This window comes from Squalius cephalus (assembly GCF_949319135.1).
Source record: "Squalius cephalus genome assembly, chromosome: 10".
Taxonomy (NCBI): domain Eukaryota; kingdom Metazoa; phylum Chordata; class Actinopteri; order Cypriniformes; family Leuciscidae; genus Squalius; species Squalius cephalus.
This window is the reverse complement of record NC_137131.1, coordinates 8,799,514-8,818,081: the sequence shown is the minus strand read 5'-3', so window position 1 is coordinate 8,818,081 and position 18,568 is coordinate 8,799,514. Positions and strand designations below refer to the sequence as shown.

The following is an 18,568-nucleotide window of genomic DNA, read 5'->3' as shown; positions in this document are numbered from 1 at the left end:
TCTGGCTCACTCTTTTTCAGCTCTGAAATGCTAAATTTCTCTTATTTCAATAAGCAAATGGTGAATCATGGGTTTGGTCAATAGAAAAAAGGCAACGATGTGAACCACAATCCAAAAACATATGAGATCCGTGGTTTAGAAACTCCAGTGTAGCAAACTTTATTAACTTCTGGCGGACAAGAGTGAATGCACTTCTTCACATTTTTTCTTCACAGGTAAACAGATTCGAGATAGATTATGTTACTATCTGCAAAAGAGCCTGGGCCAGCTTTAAACATGCCCTCAAATAAACTGCCACGAGGAGCCTGCTGTTTAAAACCCAAGCTTCGACCCTGAAAGAAACAGAAGTGGAAAATAAAAAATAAAAAAAACACACACAAGACTGAGAAAAGGGGTAGGAGTGCAGCTGTGGTTCTGCTTACCACTCGTTTTTCTCCTTGGTCTCGGCTTGTGGGTCTTTGAGCCGGGCTTGTTTTAGTTTGAACCCGGGATAATGGAACAGTGTCATATCTTGTTTAGAGTGGGACTAATACAGCCTGACACACACTAACTGATCTGCTGCCACACGGCACATGTTCTCATCATCTCATCACAAACACACACACATAGTGGAGATTAAGTGAGACCAGGTCTTCCTCAGAGAAGGGACCAGGGTGAACACTGTGTAAGCGGTGCACCTTTAGCCTGATCTTTGGTTTAGGTGTTATTTAAGGAGCGTGCCACTGTGTGTTGGCCAGTATAGAATGGACTTTAACAGCATGGACAGGTCAGGCATGATTCAGTTGAGTTAATACATAGTGGGCAGGTGAACAGACACTGGTTGCAGGTAAAACCAATGCAACAGTTAGAGCTGTGGTGCTTCAGATACCAGTGTGGTGCTTGTGAGGGTGATGCAGATTGATTTTGGAAATGCCACAAGTGTATTAAGCAATTGCATTGCATTTTTTTTTTTTTTTTTACTGAACCCAAACTTTTGTATTTTACACATTTGTTTTTCATAGTAGTAAAAAAACTACACTGAAAATGTGAGTGGCACAGCTCAACGTAAATCCCTGCACGGGTCTCAAATCTAGGCCCTAGCCCGGCGCTTGTCCAATAGCTTATTAGTATTCTCCGCCCAAGTCTGGCTGGAGCCCGTGTTTTTTCACCCCCCGTCCCCATTACACAGCCTATGATACTGTTGCAGCCATTAGAATAGTTCAGGTTTGAAGCATTTTTTGTTTGTTAAATTCATTTTAATTCATTTTACAAATATCTCCGACAGGGAGTTGTTATATCTCCCGACAGGGAGTTGACCACATGTTTTATCCATTTAGCCTCTCAAATCAACACTTGACTTGCCTACAATACAATTCATAGATATAAAACACTTCAAGCATATCACAATGTTAGTTTAAACATTTATTATCACCACCACAGTAAAAAGGCATTTTTGACAAGGTGAGGCAGGCTGCTCTGCTGCTCGCAATGACGTTAGCAAACGAAACGGGCTATACAATCTAAAAAAAAGAAAGAAAAAAAAGGTTGTCTGACCTTATGCCTAGGCTATGCATTAAAAATCAAGGCTTCACCACAGAACATGGCCATTCATTGTTCAAGAGTTTCCAACAGTTAGACAAAAAAAAAAAAAAAAAAAGGGAAAAGACCAAGTGTAAATGCCCTCCGAAACACTTTCGAGACGGATTTAAATCCAATCACTCAAACCACTTCAGGTGGTGGTCTGGGACTCATTCCAGATGAAACTGGACGAGTGTAAATGCATCTGGTTGTTGAAACCACATATGTAAATTTTACTTTAAGTGTGTTATAGGCTATATGACATGCTATAGCCAGATATGACAGTGCTACTACAACACGAATTGCCACAGTAGAGTAGCTGAGTAGCTCTTCAGCAAGTCAACGAGAATAAAAGAAATCAGATGAGATGTCCGATCAGAGAAAATGCATGAAGTGACCAGGTGTAAAAGGCCCTATAACTCTTCCAGCTGTGCTGAAGGCACGCTCACTGCTGCTGCTGCTGGCAGGAACACTAAACATACATGGTCTCGTTTGGGTTTCCACCAGCGCAGCAAATCTCATAGTTTCTTTTAATTAATTAATGTCAAAAATATAAAAAGAAAGAAGCCTAAAACAGGCCCGATGCCCGGCCCGCGTGTGAGCTATGACGTGAAAATTGGCCTAAAGCCCAGCCCTAGGGGCGTAAATAAGTCGGGCCCCGTCAGACTCCTAAATGTCAGTGTATTGTGGGTGGTTGTCAGGTTGTCGCTAAGTGGTTGCTGAAGTGTTCTAAGTACTTATTAGCTTGTTCTGAGTGGTTGTTGGATGGATGCTTATTGGACCATGTTAAAAAGTTTGTCAAAATCCTCAAGTATGAGGAATATGAATAGCAAGCACCAATGATATGTTTCTAAAAACCAGAAGAGAGAAATCTCTTCTACTTTGTCTGTAAAAAGGCAGACAAGGGCAAACCCACTGTACTCTCAGAATGTGGCCCACCGTAGATAAACATCCTCACTTGTTTGTTTTGGGACAAAGTGTCAGTAATCACCATGGGGACTGCAGTTATCACAGGCAGCACAGAACCCTGAGGAAAACCACACCACACCACAGAGAGCAGGCAAAGAGCAGCACACCACACACCCACGTCAAGAACCCAGCCCACACACAGAGAGGAAAAATCAAAAAAAGAGAAAGATCAGGAGGAAAAGGATTGAAAAATACTGTGATGGGACACTAGGTTTGACTAGGTTGATCTAGAACATGCAAAAAAAAATTACAGTTTGAAACATGAACATGATTTCTTACAAAATTTGTTATGGACTTATGATTTAGAAATAATTCCACAAATTCAACAAAATTATACTTCATAGTGGGAAATGTATGTTCTAAGAGCTTTAGTTTTAGTTTTGTGTTGGAATCATATATGAAACTATCCTATATGGAATCCTTCATATAAACTCCTACAGTATTAACAACCTTTAGCATTGGTTCCAAAATATGATTCCAATTCCAAAGGCTAATTCCAATTCGAACCATGTATACATCCCATTTTTCAATCCCAGGTGTGTATGTATGAGTGTGTGTGTGTGTGTGAAAGAGTTACTTACTTCAGGAACGACTGAAAGTCATCAAATACAGCTTCACATCCTGGCCATTTACAGACGCCGTGACCGTAGAGAGGGTGACTATGAGGGGAATGATCATCCAACGCTGATCTTTAAGAAGAAAAGACACATTTCTGTGATATCCAGACTGCAAATATTTGAGACACACACACACACACACACACACTCACGCATCATTGGTCTTTTATGAAAGAGGCTAAAGAGTAATTAATCTCCATAATACTACTAGATGTAATATTAATGGCTTATCCACTAAAATATGACAACTAATAAAGAAACCTTCCCCTTCAGCACAAAAAAACACTGCAGCGTGTTGTTTTATTGACACAGCACAAACTCTCATTTGACCACTGACTTCTACAGGAAGATTTCTGCTTGTCAGCCTATCACAACCCAGTGCTGGCCAATCAATAGCCAATTACAGGTCTCCTCTGATGCACATGGAGGAACGCTTTGATCAGGGCAGCACGGGGCTCTGAGAGACAGCATGTCCTTTAGCCCTGACCACTGAACCATGGCCCCTGCCGTCCACCTGGAGCAACAAGTGTTTCCCACAACAGGAAGCTCCCAAATCCATCTGGATTGTTCCCGCCAAGCGCAAACAGTAAACACACCCCACCTGTTATCAATTTATCCGCTTGCACAGGATCATCAACAGCTCAGTACAGCACACTTTTATATGAACTACACTGCAGGCACTATAAAGCTTAGCTGTGAAGAGCCACCTATTTTTTTCTCAATTTCAACAGTGTTGTTTTATCTGCAGAAGGGAATCTATTGGCAGTTGTTGAATTTAAAAATCTAGTTGAACTGAACATAAAGTTTAGACCTTACTGAACAGTAAACCCTCATCATCTCCAATTATCAACATTTAATAACTATTAACACAAAGGGTTTTTTTTATCAATGCAAGAATGAAATAATAGAAAAAATGGGATTTGTCAGTGAAAGACAAAACATGAACGTATGCATATTTAGGCTTTAAGGCTTATTTAAAAGCAGTTGCCTTAATATTTATGCCTTATGCAATTTTTTAATTAAAAAGTATGTCAAATATATTACAGTTTCTTTTTAAACAAGAAATGTGCCATGCCACATCTTGTTTAAATTCCAAGATGACATTGGCTATAGCATTATTAATAAGAGTTAAGTTATGAAAAGCCTAAGGACTTGTGAACCAGGAAACAAGGCTCATTTTAAACAATGGATGAACAAACAGTTTTAAACAACTCCGAGGAAGACTGACAGACTACAGGGGTGTTCTTTCTAGCCTGACCTCATTTATTCCAAACAAAAAACAATAAAGACTGAGTCAAAGCTTGTCAGTGATCTTGTCTGTCTTTTGAAGTGTGTGGTAATTTCTTTGTTTTTTAGGCTATGAAAAAAAAAAAAAGACCTTTTTTTTTTTGAGTGACAACCAAAAGACAGACAGACTACTAAAACAAATTATCTTATAACAAGTAAAAAGGTGACATTTTGCATTCAAGGTTAAGTAAAAAATGGCCATAAATAATAATAATAACAACAAAAAAAAAAAAAGAAACAGCACATCAAAATCAAAATCACCACCACCACCATTTATACACTTGATCGGCCCTTACAGCACCAGCCTAAATGCTTTCCTGTGAGGCACTGTCATATCATCTTTCATTACATTATGGTTTAGGATCGTATTATCACGCACTGAGTACCTAAGTATCATCGCTGCTGACCTAACGAAGAAGATCGGTCTGACGTCTGGAGAGCTCAGACAGGAACTGAGCACTTTGTCACAACACTATTACTCTCCCTCACGTCTTCATGTGGGGAGAAATCAAAGACGCACTCCTCCTCCAAGTCTACTATCAAATCCCCAGACCCCCGACTCAATCCTTTAGAGTATGCCCAACCACACGGCCCCCTCCCAACCCCCCAAAAATGTTTTAATTATCATTTGCAGAGTTGAAGATCAATTAAAAGGGAGGTTAAGGGGCTCGTTTAGGGGGGCAAATCTGATTATTTATCTCTTTAAAACAAATTGTCTGGGTTTTAATCCCCTTGAGCGTAGCATTCCTAAAGGATTCTGGGAGGAGAATGAAGAGAGGTGACTCAAACTGGGTCCCTTCCATTGAGGAGAACTGAAAACTGCTGAACAAGGTGTCTCTATATTTGTTAAATGAAACAATAATAATAATTTATATATATTATTATTATTATTTCATTTAACAAATATAGAGACACCTTGTTCATATATATATATATATATATATATATATATCTTTTAGACCCTGACTAGAAAAAAAAAAAAAAGAGGTATGGGCCTGTTGGTCAGATAGCCGACACCTCATTTTCAATCACCTTAGAAAGGTTCACACGGGTCCATGAGTGTTTTTTGTCCCTTATCTGAGCGCCGATGGGTCGGGTGGACTGACACGTTGAAGGCTTTTATCATATTTGGGTGTGTATGCGGTGGATGTCTCTGTGCAGGCACCAGTGGGAGCCGATGGAGGCTGCTAAAAGCAGGGTAGCATCGCGTCTAAACATGTACAGAGTGATTGAGTTTCTCTCTCCTTCCTTTAAGACGGAAGTGAAAAGACAGTGAATGATGCCGCTGGATGCACTTAAGGTTTTAGTTGCAGGCGTCGCAGCGACTGGCCAGATTTGATATGACACATGAAACGGCCTGTGCGGTGTTTAAGACCCCGGCGGTAAACCAATCTGAGAGAGCTAGAGCAGAGCAAGTCCATCAGCGCGCAGCCGCCCGCCTGTTTCACGACAAGAGGGACCTGGGAAAACCACATCAATTAAAAGTTCATTAACGTTTGTGTGTGAGGAGTCCACATTTCTTTTCTCACACTCAAAAACCTGGATTTCGAGCAATGGAAATCCGTAGATGGATTAGAAATCAGTGTTATGTTTTCTTGGAGGTCCATTGGGTGTAGTGATAAAGCACATTTACCAATAAAACTACAAAGATATTAATGCTACATGGAAAATTATCAAAGTGCTAAGTTATTAGCAGCGTCTCTCTAATTTGCCTTTGCATTTGAATAGTAATGATTTGGAAGTATTTCCAGCACTAATTCTGCAGCTAACAGAAGGAAGAGAGAGGGCTGATCACCTGCTCCTTTTTTCTGACAGATCTAAGATACTCAGTCTACAAAACGCCTTCTTCACAGCATGAGTGCTAAACTGCTGTTGACGTCTTCTTTAATCTCTGACACCGAACGAGAGGCAGGGAGAGAGAAGCAGTGAGCTTTCCAACATGTCTTTTTGAGCGTTTCAAGCCTGCTATGGCACGAAAAGGGTTGTGGTGTTGTGATAGAGGACTGGATGTTTGTGCACTTTGAGGAAAAAGGGTGATAGACTGGAGAAAAAGAGCTACTAAAATAGAACAAGTGAGCATACGAGTGAGTTTCTCGGTTTCAAAACCTAGTGAGCTGCCTACCTAGACCTAATTATTCAATTAGGGGATATTTTCTGTCCTCTGGTATGATTTCAAAGCAAAAACACACCAACAAACAATCATTCTAGTTTTAAAGAGTAGATTCAAAGAGCTTTAAAACTTTTTCTTCAATTACATTTTCCACTCAATAAAAAAAAAAGTTAGAATGTTAGCCAAAACTTTTGAAGAGGTTTTAAAGAAGTTAATTTTTTTGTGCTCCTAAATGAAATATTACTCAACTATGCTGCACACAATTAATGCAGCATATATGTATCATTCATCGAGGAGGCAATCCCAGAATGCACTGCAACAAGCTCAGTAAAAAAAATCCATCCAAAGTGCAGGAGAGAAACATTCATTTTAAATGCTTATATTTCAGGGTAGGTGATTTATTCCAGAAACATTTTTGCCATGCTGGTTAAAAGTCTCATCACATCCTGATAGAAATCACTAAGTTAAATGGTCTAAATATATTTATATGTATACATCTCATCTGTGGAAGGCGTAGGACCATAAAATGTTCGTCCAATCATTGCATTGGGTCAATATTGTGAGAGTTGAAGTTCTACGCTTAAAGCATTGTGTCTAGAGATGCACCGATTACAATTTTCTAGGCCGATTCCGATTTCAGATTTTTCATTGAGTTTGACCTGCTGATACCGATTTTAACCGATTCCGATTTAATTTTTTTCTAACCACTTTACAGCACACACAAATATTTATTTTCGATCTTTTCTTTAACCCTTTCATGCGTAAGTTAAAAATATTCTAACTGACACCCCCACCCCCAGAGTGAGTTTTTTCAAGGCGAAGGTTCCCTTTAATGTTTCCATGGCGACGCGTCACGCGATACACCGCAGCCACAATAATACTGTATGACAGATGTGTTGCTTTTATTTCGCTTTTCCTTTTTTATTCAAAGTATTCACAAACTTGCTTACCATGTCATCAACTAGCCTATCTGATATTTCTCAAATACGTGTAAGTGAATGTGTTTGGTCGTTTAAAAACCTTTATAAATAATCTTGATCTATAACATGAGATGGGTGCCGCAATGTTGTCCTGTCAGTCGGATTTACAGCACGTGAATTCATCAGTTTCTCCCGAAATAAATGCAATAAAGTGGCGATAAAGAGTAAACTTTATAGTTACTTCCACTAGGTTTGTCTGATATGAATAACACATGTCGGCAAATTATATTTGAATCGATTGTTATTGCTGCTTCCACAGACATCAGTGTGTATTTTACAAACTCCAAATGTATTGTTTTACTTATGTGTATTTAAATATCTGAAACCTAAAATAAACATTATGAGGTTGAAAACACTGCTTAGTTGTGATATATGACAGCGCTGAACGCGTCCGACTCTGGCTCAGCGCCAGCCAACGCGCGAAAGCTGGCAGTTATGCGACGTCACTGAACATCCTAAATGTGGCACCGGTGACCGTACTCTCAGGGGCACAGAAATAAAAATCCCATATATGAGACCGCACCGCTCAAAAGGATAATCATGCGCCGCCCGAGTGCATTTGACCGGCATAAAATCGGCATATGTTAGACTGACCGGCCGGTCGCCGGTCATGGCCGATCACGTGAAAATCGGCCAATTCCGGTCACCAGCCGATCAATCGGTGCATCTCTAATTGTGTCATTAGCGTAGCAACATGTTAACGTCATTGTAAAGCTGTTTTGAAACCGTGAAGCTGCTTTGAAACAATCTATATTGTAAAAAGCGCTATATAAATAAAGGTGCCTTGACTTGACATCAAAACAAACCAATAGAGATTCAAGTCTCTTATTTGTGTGGCACAAATGAATGAACGAGAGAAAGAAAGATAAAAAGAAAGAAAGAAAGAGAAAGAGCAACTTGTATGAGCTCTACAGCATCAGTGACATCATGGCCAGTTAAATAACCCTGACATGTTGAGCAAACCTGTCATGAAATCCATTCTGCTCTACACTGGTACATAAGCAGATAGACATGTACATGAACTCTCCCTTTACCTTCGGCTAAATGTGTTTTCATTCGCATTGCTTTCATAACGACACGTTGGTTTTGATCAGCCAAATCTGAGTCAGATGTGAAAAGAGAGAGAGACACAAATAAATGAGCTCACAGTGCCTGGAGGCTTCTCACCAGCGGTTCAAAGATCAGGCCTGAGCACATGAAAACAAGCAAATGTGTTATAAACCAAATTAATCTCTTCCTTAAAGACACAGTGATGCAACGCTTCCTCCAAATAAATCTTTAAGTGTCAGGGCTTTAAAGAGGCTTTCCAGTATTTAGCGAAGTTGTGCTGTGTTGTGCAACTGTTACTGTATTAAATTAACTGCTCTTTATTTGGCACACAAAATGAAATGATTCGGCAAAAAATGAATAACAAATCGATATAAAATATTTACAATATAACTATTTAATATAGTTTACGATATTTGAAATTTGATATCTTATAAGAAGCAGAATGAATATATTTTTTAAAAAGTTCAAATTTCTACATACATAAATAAATAATCAATCAGAAAAAGTAAAACATCCCTTGAACTGCAATCCAGCTAAACCATGCCTGTTGTAATTTTGTAATAATTAAAAAGGAATTTCATTACAGTAACCTAACCTTTGTAACAGCACCATTATCTTAGGTGTCTGACTGGAATTCCCTGATGAACAGGATTGAGTAGGCAGGCCCGGTCCTTAATGAAAATTCCAAGGTACTTGGAGGCAATAAATGACTGACTATTTATTTGCAGGAAATGCCCTATTGGCACCTGTCAATCAACTTGACAGGCTTCCCTTGCAGCGATTTCCACCTTCAGAACTCAATCCAACTGAATATATAGAGTTTAACAAGAGTTAAATCTCAAACTGTGCTCAGATTTGCCAAGAAACCAAAGTCTGCGACCAAAAGTGACCTCAAACTCTTCTCCTCCAATTCTCCCCAAATCTCAGGTCAATGGCTGTGCGATCTTACCCCTCTCTCTTGAGCGAGTGGCTGATGTACTGGCCGTTGGTGGATCCATGCTGGTTGTGGTTTTTGAGGGGAACGGGGGAGGGGGACGACAGGTCCAGACCCCGGTGACCGTTATTGGTCGCGCTGTTCTCCTCCTTCACATAGCTGTTTGTCACCTCCTTCCACAGCTGCTGCAGTTCGACTGGAATCATGCCTGCCACAAACAAATTGGATAATTAAATCAATTAACAGCTAATCTGGTTCTACTCATGGCATAATTAAATAAAAAACAAGGGCTCAGTAAACAAAAGGGGGCATTAATTATTCCACTACAGGCTGATACGCAGCGTCTGCCCTCTCGCTCTGCCATTCTCTCTCTCTCGCTCTTTTCCCCCTACGTGCTTTGCGAAGCGTGTTTGTGTACAAAAATTCCCTGGCATTCACGCACATTTCATGCTTGAAGTAAATAATTAACATACAGACAAGGCATGAAATCTGAATAATCACCATTATTTCTCTGACAAGGAACTCAGCCAGTTCTTTCTCACACACACAAAACAAGACCACAAAAACATCCCTCTCCATGAGAGAGAGAGGGAGAAAGTGAAAGAACGAACAAGCCCCCAGGGTAATACTCTCGAAAGCATGTTAATGTGCAAAATGCTTAAAGTTTTGCACCGCCTCCAATTGACACAGACGACTTAAACCTCATTTAACAAGTCAAGCACACTGCGGCTCATACGTCCTTTGAAAAAAGAGAGAAGAAGATAAGTGGGAAGAAAAATGGCTTGAAGACAAGATGTTGCCTCAATTCTGTGACAGACACACAAACACTTACATGCACACCCACATACGCAACGCAAAGTGTTTCATGTAGCTGACTGTACAACTCAAAGCTAGCAGGCTGAGAATTAGAAAGGGCTAACAATGAAATGAGCCCATTGGAGTGGCCAAGGACCTCCCTTATATTCAGAAGTGTTAAATATCGAATATGAATTGAAGCTATGAATTATATTTGTGAAATTTCCATATTAAATATATTTTTTATGTTCAAGAAGTCTCTTATGCTTAACAGGTCTGCATTTATTTGCTAAAAAAATACACTAATATTGTGAAAAAGTATTACAATTTATAATAGATTTTCTAATTTTTCTAAGCAAATTTTCAGCAGCAATTACTCCAGTCTTCAGTGTCACTTCAATGTTGAAAACAGTTGAGCTGCTTAATATATTTGTTTAAACCGATAATCTTTTTTTCCAGTCTTCTTTAATAACTTGAAAGTCCAAAACAACAGCATTTATTTATTTTGCAACATTATAAAAGTCTTTCCAGTCACATTTGATCAATTTAATGTGCCCTTGCTTAATAAAAACTTTTGAACAATAGTGTATAATATAAATATATACACAGAAACACACAAACACATTTTGACACATCTGACTACCATTATGTTGCTTCAGGAATAGGGCATGTGAATGGAACGCTGAATGAATCACACCCACTGTGTGACTTTATACATTTCTTTGTATGTTTTGTGAAATTAAACAGGAAGGGGCTGTTTTGGGCGGTGGGGGATCAATCGCTTAACATCACAATTAAATCGATTTTCGAAATGAGCGAAAGCAAATGGAGAGCAATTTTTGTCTTGGTTATCTTCATTCGTCTCCTTGTTTTCCCTCCTCCTCCCCCCTCGCTCTCTCATTCTCTCTCCTTCATAATTCTCTTTACAGATACCAGAAGTGGCCTCTTTCAAGCGCTCCAGCGCAATGCATTTGTGCGAGAATCGCTTAGTCTTAATTTATTCCTGTTGTGGCAAAATAACGGCGAGGTGAAGATCTCAATACGATCAGCAGAAAATATTTTTAATTTGATAAGCTACTAAAGATTTTAATTATGTCAGTAATGGAGAACAGTAAGCTAATGAGGCGGCTAAGACTCCAGAGAGAGAGACAAAGAGACAGAGCGAGAGAGACTAAAAACTGTGAAATGAGTCTGGTAGGACTGCCATAAATTCGCACAAGATCGTTTGCATATAAAAGAGCCAGCGGAAATTATTGCAGGACGAATCAATAACCTTCCCACGTGCCACGTGGCATCTTTCGCTTCCTTGGGTTTTTTTTTGTGCCATCTTGCAGTGTTTTAACGTCCTCGTGAAACTGACGGCGGTGTCCGAAGGTATCGACTTGCTTGTTTTTTTGTCTTTGCTGTTGTCATTGTGAGGGAGGGAAAACTTGCCCGTGTGGATTGAAGAAGGTCACGGCGCTGGTGATTGTTTTGGGGTTTGGACATAGAGGGGAACAATCATTTTCCCCCCACTTGGAGCGCAGTGACAGTGTGCAATGTATTTTTAGCCGACGTGCTTGACAGGGCGGCCCACTCTCCCTCAATTACCCACAAGTCCAGGTGACCCCGACACCACTGTTTACTGAAACGAATCCAAGCCGGAGGGGGGAAGGGAGCTGATGAGAGGGGTAACAGAGTGGGACGAAGCTGTCTTGTTGTGTCTGACGCCCCCTATAAGCCTTTTTCCTCTGCAGGTCTATATCTCACTCTAAGCCTTGGTTTCCATCCCGTATCCATCTTTTTCATAGATGCATCTCCCAAACTGTCTGCATATATCTTCACATGACCTCTCAACCTATCTGGCAAATGCTACAGCATTATCCTCATTTAGTAGCCGATGATGGATGTAACATTTCGCAGATAACACATAGCATTAAAACAGTTCTTTGTCCTTAAATCCGTCTTGCAAACTCCAGATCGCTTTAACGGCCCTAAAGTCATTTTTCAACACCGCACCTCCTCTCATTAAAAGCCAAAGATACACGCTTGCGCTTTTAAAAAATGGATGTCATTGAGACGTTTGACTGATCGCTGGCGAAGCAACTCAATTTTTACCGCAGCAGGTAGCGGCGACACCCAGACAGGGGCCCCGAACTCTCGCTTCAACCTTTTCCTGTCCTTGTACCCCGGTACCCTGGTGACCGTGTTCGAGCAAGCGGAAAGTTGATTTAAGGTTCACAACCACATTAGTTGTGGCCCATCAGCGGCCCGATAAAAAATGCTGTCGCGCACTGGGGCCGCGGAAATCAGTGACCACGTCTTCCTCGATGAGACTGCCACGGCACCACTGGGGGCAAACTGACACTACTATTAGTTTATTGTTCTGTGAGGCAGAGATCTTCTCTCCCTCCTGTTAAAGGGGTTATGATCACTGGGGCCTTCGATATGCAGCCCTTAGGCCTAAAATATGTTCCTCCCTAATGCTACAGAAGCTATTAAACAGTGCCACACTGCCAGCCGATCAATCACTGCCAGCGAGGCCGGACGAGGGGCCGGAGTCCCCTGATGGGTCCGCGCGCACATCGCGCATCATGCCTGGTCACATTCGCTGCTTTCATATTAGTGGCAAATTTGTCTTGTCGGTGTCCTGTGGCCCTTGACTGGACAACTTGACAACTAATGTGCGGCTGGGGATGAGAATGAACTCCAGAACTTGAGGGATTCACAACATGTGTGTAGGAGAGCACAGATTTAGACGAGAGCACGCTAATAGTGGAAAATGAGGTACAAACATAAATCCGGCAGCCACAATGTAGACAACCAAGCCTCTTCTGCCTAATCCCATTCTGTTCACACAGGGTTGAGTTATTTACAAAAGTGAAAGCAAATTAATTCAAGAAAAGGTTTGACCTCATGTACCACGAAGGAATGATTTCAACCCATTTTTTTATTTTTCAATTTCAGCAAAATTGGATGGATTTAGTCAACAATTTAGTCAAAATGTCAACAATGGATCCCTATCGATTTATTCATTCATTCAAAAAAAAAGATAAAAAGTGAAAAACAAATTTGCACCTAAAAAATAAAAATAATAAAACAAAAGTCACTAAAAATAACTTTGTTATATTTATATCTCAAAAGGCCTCAAAAAATGTTCTATCAGGATCCGGAGTGACTCCTGTATTGCGTACACACTCAGAATGACAATTTAGGGGATTCGCACCATATTCTAATATGGTTGTTTCTCCCAAAACTTTGCATTGTGTATGTGGGACAAGTAAAGAAGCCAGAACTGGTTTTACTCCACATCTCTCTGCCTTTCTTGAATATTCATCTGCTCTGTTTGTTTTCTCACTCTGTTACTCACACTGCTAAGTCCTCTGTTTTCTCTCTCTGGACCCCGTTTATGATATTCATCTCCTCCAACACATTGTTCTAATTCATAGCAGACTTCAGCTGACCCTCTCCAAAACTTCAAAGTCAAAAAGTCAAATAAGTGATATAACCCCAAATACAACAGACTAAAACACATTGTTTTGATTGAAGTCTCAGATGCCTGCGCCGTGACAGAGAGCTAGATAGCACGCTTGTAAACAGGGTAGAAATCGGGTCGAAAATGACTGGATGTGCCTGTACATTAAATGTGAAGCCGTGATGTAAAAATATTTTATTCACGCATCAAAGTCAGAGTCTAATAAATAAGCCAATTTCAGCCCATGTTGCTGGCCGAGTAATCTTACTTAGTAGCTTGCCCAAGCACATAATCACCACGCACACATAAGGAGGTAACATAACTTATCACACCAATGCTAACTACTTAGCTAACTACTGAATATTGTAGATTACATCTTGCGAATGGAAAACTGGGCTGCTGGAGCATGAAAGAAAGCAGTGGAGTGTGAAAGAAAAAAAGGTCATCAATAACTTTTAACAGTGAAGCAGAAAATGTGCAGGACACACACAAACACACACTGACAAGTGTTTTAATCAGGGTATGAAATTACCCCCTATGCCAGTCAAATTTGGGCCCAATTTTACCAGTCACTGTGCCAGGCGACCTGTAGGACATCTCCGACTGATGTTTGACAAGAAATGCTGCTAGTTAGAGGCAAAGAGGCACACACAGAAGAAACACATTTGATTATATTGATGAATAGAAAAATCAAAAGCCTAAACTGGGTTCCAAAATAAATGTAAAATTGGCTAAAGAAATTGGGCAAAATTTTATTTTGCACTCTGGCTTTAACCACCACTTTAGTTTTAACACTTAACCACCAATTCAAGGAATCTGCCATGGGCTATTACAGTTACCCAGTCAGATTAATACTAGACAGACAGGTTCTAGGAAACTAGGAAATAATCTACCCTTTACTGCCAAGTAAACGTATTATATATCTAAACAATATCTTGTGTTCTGCAGTAGAGCAACAGCATGTATTCTCTGTGTTTTTCATTATTGCCCTCTGATTGGGCATTACATGCTTGCAATGTTCCCTGGGTAACGACTGCTTGAGATGTCATTCAATCACTTGTTAAAGAAATAAAACTGTTCTTCTCTGAGATGGCCTCTTATTTGACACTAGCCTATGGCTTCGCATTGTAAAGCATCGCCTCGCCCAGCCCCAGGGCAACGTGGGTATGTGGAGTTGCTCAGCTTTCCGACTATGCCCTGATCAAACAATAACAAGACTAAACAAACACAGTTTGTATTTGCCTGTTACCCAAGCACCCCCCTCCCCAGCCTTTATACAGCCTTATCTTGTTGTGGGCTTGTTTGTCTTAGCCGGAGAGAGTACAGTCAGTTTTTGAAAGAAAGAAAACAAAACTCAAAACAAAACTGGTATGAATGCAGTCTTTATTCTGTTGCTGCTCCTTAAGTAAACATGACAAGGAAAATAAAGCAATACACCTCCTGGAAAAACACCTTTTGACTCACTGACTGCTTGTGAAGTGATTAATCTTTGACTAGTTTAGTGGGTTGAAGTTAGAACACAATGGTGCTAGTATGTTTAGGGGCTGACGAGGAGCCAACATGAGACAATAGAGATAAACAGAGATATATGTATTCAATGGAAAAGTGAAAAACTAGGACACATTTACTCATTCTAAAAGAGAAAAGCAACAGAAACTATAATGCAAAGAGAACATAAAGGCCTATTCTCTCAGAGAGCAATATTTGGTCTAATTTCGTAAATTTCTGTAAAATGTTCAAAAGTGCAAACTTTTTTTGGTTTTGCTTTTTCTGCACAAAACAATTTATTCCTATAGACCTCTTCATGTGTGTGTAAATGTTTTTCCTCACATATTCACATACATAAAGTGATATTTTCTCGTAGGTAATCTTTTGAATTTTTGTTGTTGTAAATCAAAACACTTAAGATTTTTGTCAGCAATTCCTGTTGTTCTCGGTGCAAAATAATATAATATCCCCATAAGACCTCTTCATGCTGAGTGTGTAATCTTGGCCATGGTTCCCCCCACCCCACATTTAGCAAAAAATAATAGAGATAATAAAAATCTATACATACATATTGCATCCCTATTTTTTACACAGATGTTGCATTCTATAAATAAATAAATAAACAAGAAACAAAAAAGCCGTTGCAGGCAAGCGGTGTGAAAAGAAGTGATATTTTCTTGGAGGCTGATGAAAAACCACATTGTAATTTTGAGAATAAGTTCCTTGCACTTTTCATAAGATATTTGTCAGCAATTCCCATTGCTCTCAGTGTGAATATCCCCTTGCGGGGTGATAGATGTGCTTGTTCTTACCCTGAGTGAGGGAGTGCAGGGGCAGAGTCTGGTTGGGCTGAATGGACAGCAGCCCTTGTCTCTGCAGGCTCAGGAGATGCTGCTGCTGGAGCTGCTGAACCTGGAGCAGCTGCTGTTGGAACGCCAACTGCTGCGCAGACACCTGCCGAGGGAGAGACGGAGAGAGGATGAGGGGTCTACATATCATCCTCGCTCTCACAAACAATTATGTCAACACGTGCACAAACATACTTATTCACTCAGGGCAGATAAACACACACAAACACACACAAACAGGCACGGACAGGTACATTCCCATATTCCCGTACCCTCTTAATTAACGAGTCGTCGGGGAGGCTCGTGACAAATAATGAAATGTTGTTAATCATTCCTAATAAGAGCCACAGGATTTTAATTATGGCCATTCATAACTCCGCAAACAACCTGTGACTGAAAGGAGCTCCTTAATATTCAGCAGCGTGTTAGTGCAGAGCCGGGGGAGCCAACCGTTGTCTCCTTTGGATAAATCAGGGGTGTGAAGTAACAGGGGAACCGTCCAATAGGAGGAGAGCTAAGCAGTGTATGTGCCAATTTTATCATGCCGTTATCATGCACAATTATTTCTGAGGCAAAGAAAATTACATTTAGATGCAATTATAAAAAATATAATAAAATGAATTGTGGGCATTAAAACATTTATGCATAAAATAAACAGGGTCAATTTTAATTTCATGATGTTTTTAATTGTAAAAAAAGGTTCAGTTCATTGATATGAACTCCACTTCACAGATAATAAGTGGTAGCCAGGACAATTTTAGAATGACACAACAGTCATTCATGACACTATATTCAACAACTACAAGAGCTCGTTCCATGGGTCACACGTCATTATGCCATTTCTACATTGCACATGCACAGTACTTTCTAGTTTCGCTTTTCAATCCGATCAAGTGTTTACATGTCCTATCGATCGGATTAGAAAAGGAATAAACCACCTCTTCCAATCCAATCAAAATTTCTTTTGGATCGATTAAGGTGTTTACGTGAAGGCTTTTCAGTCCGATTAATCCGCCAATCCGATTACTAACAGATTATTTGGTAGCATGTAAACATAGTCATTGATTAATCTCAATATTATTTCATTTTCATTAGTTTTTTATAAATATATTTATTTTTTGTGATTCATTAATACATTGGACAAGGTTGCACACATTTATCTACATGTGATGTTTAGGCCTAACAATTTATTGAATTGACTGATTTTTTAATCATGAAATGCATTGCAATTGATATCATTTTGTGTGGAAGTTTGCGTTCAGTATCTTACAGTAATATACACCCTCACATCTGGATAGATGGAACTGAGTATAGAGAGAAAGGAAGGTGCCAAAAGACTGGGGAAATTTTGAGAGGAAGAAGGGAGTGAGTAAGTAAAAGTGGAAGGGAAACAGGGAAAAGAGGGTGTTGAAAGACAGAAGGAGAGGGAGGAATGGGCAAACGAACTGCTGCGTCGTCAGGACGATAAATGGGAGGAAATTATCTAACATCCCCAATCACCCCTCAGTCAAAACTAATGGGTGATGTTATGGAGATACAGGGCTATTGAACCCTCGCATTGACCCCTTTCAACGCTAACAGTGTTGTTTATGACCTCCTCCATGCATTATGACAGTTTCATGACAACGACTAAACATAAGCCATAATCACGGGACATTCCTCTGAATGTTTCTGATGGACCCGCGGTGAAAAACCGGACACTGAGGGGGGTCACGTGTTTGTGTGTGCACGTGTTTGTTGGTACATTAAAGCACAAACGTGTCTTTGCCAAGCTGTGTGCCGCACCCTCTTCCCAAACACAGGATGCTTCACTTTGTGTTTACTTCTCCAAACAGAAGGCGCACAAAAAAGGTCCCGCAGCACAGGCGCGGACAGGTCAACCTTTAGACCCAGAACAGATCTGAAACAGCCTGATAAAGTGCTTGCTCTTTTTTCCACTCTCATTCATGGTCCACCCATCCTCATCTGCCTGTCAAAGGTCTGTTTCTTTTTCTCTCTCTCTCTCTCTCTCCACTCTAACCCTGATCACGAGGCTCAAAGGTGGAGAAAAATCTATTTTTTATGAAAGAGTAAGAAAACGAACATGTTTTTTAATACTGTGAACTGTGCACATAAAAACCTTTATTAATAAAATAAATTCGGACACTTTTGATTTCATGATGTCTTTAAAGTCGTCATGAAATCAAAATGGACAATTCTTATTTTTGATGGAATATGACAATCAATTTATCCATCATTTAAACATTTTTATTTCCCCTTTTAATATTTAATCAAAATAACTTCCTCTCCCCCCTTGCAACGGCATTTCTTCTCTTCTCTTATGACATGTACACCAGTAAGAGGGCAGTCCATCAAATCCCAATGGAAAAATCAAGTCCCGCCCTACATTTTATTCCGTTTGAGAAGCAGTTTCACTCGGATAAGTCGCAATAGAGAAGAAAAGACAAATTGCAACTTCCGTTTCATGCAGATTATAATT

At 40.0% G+C, this 18,568-nt stretch overlaps 1 protein-coding gene across 19 annotated transcripts in view; it reads right to left on the bottom strand.

Annotated features, from left to right (window-relative positions):
* foxp1b (forkhead box P1b) overlaps window positions 1-18,568 on the bottom strand; it is a 196,802-nt gene that overhangs the window by 23,544 nt on the left and 154,690 nt on the right. For all 19 annotated transcript variants that reach the window (XR_013822614.1, XR_013822615.1, XM_079884500.1 and 16 more), the window contains 3 exons: window positions 16,054-16,195; window positions 9,520-9,712; window positions 3,108-3,215 (listed from right to left, as the gene is read on the bottom strand). Coding sequence is in view for 17 of the 19 variants with exons in the window: in XM_079884500.1 (XP_079740626.1) it covers window positions 3,108-3,215; window positions 9,520-9,712; window positions 16,054-16,195 (443 nt within the window). In the remaining 2 variants the exon portion in view is untranslated. The remainder of the gene's footprint in view (window positions 1-3,107; window positions 3,216-9,519; window positions 9,713-16,053; window positions 16,196-18,568) is intronic.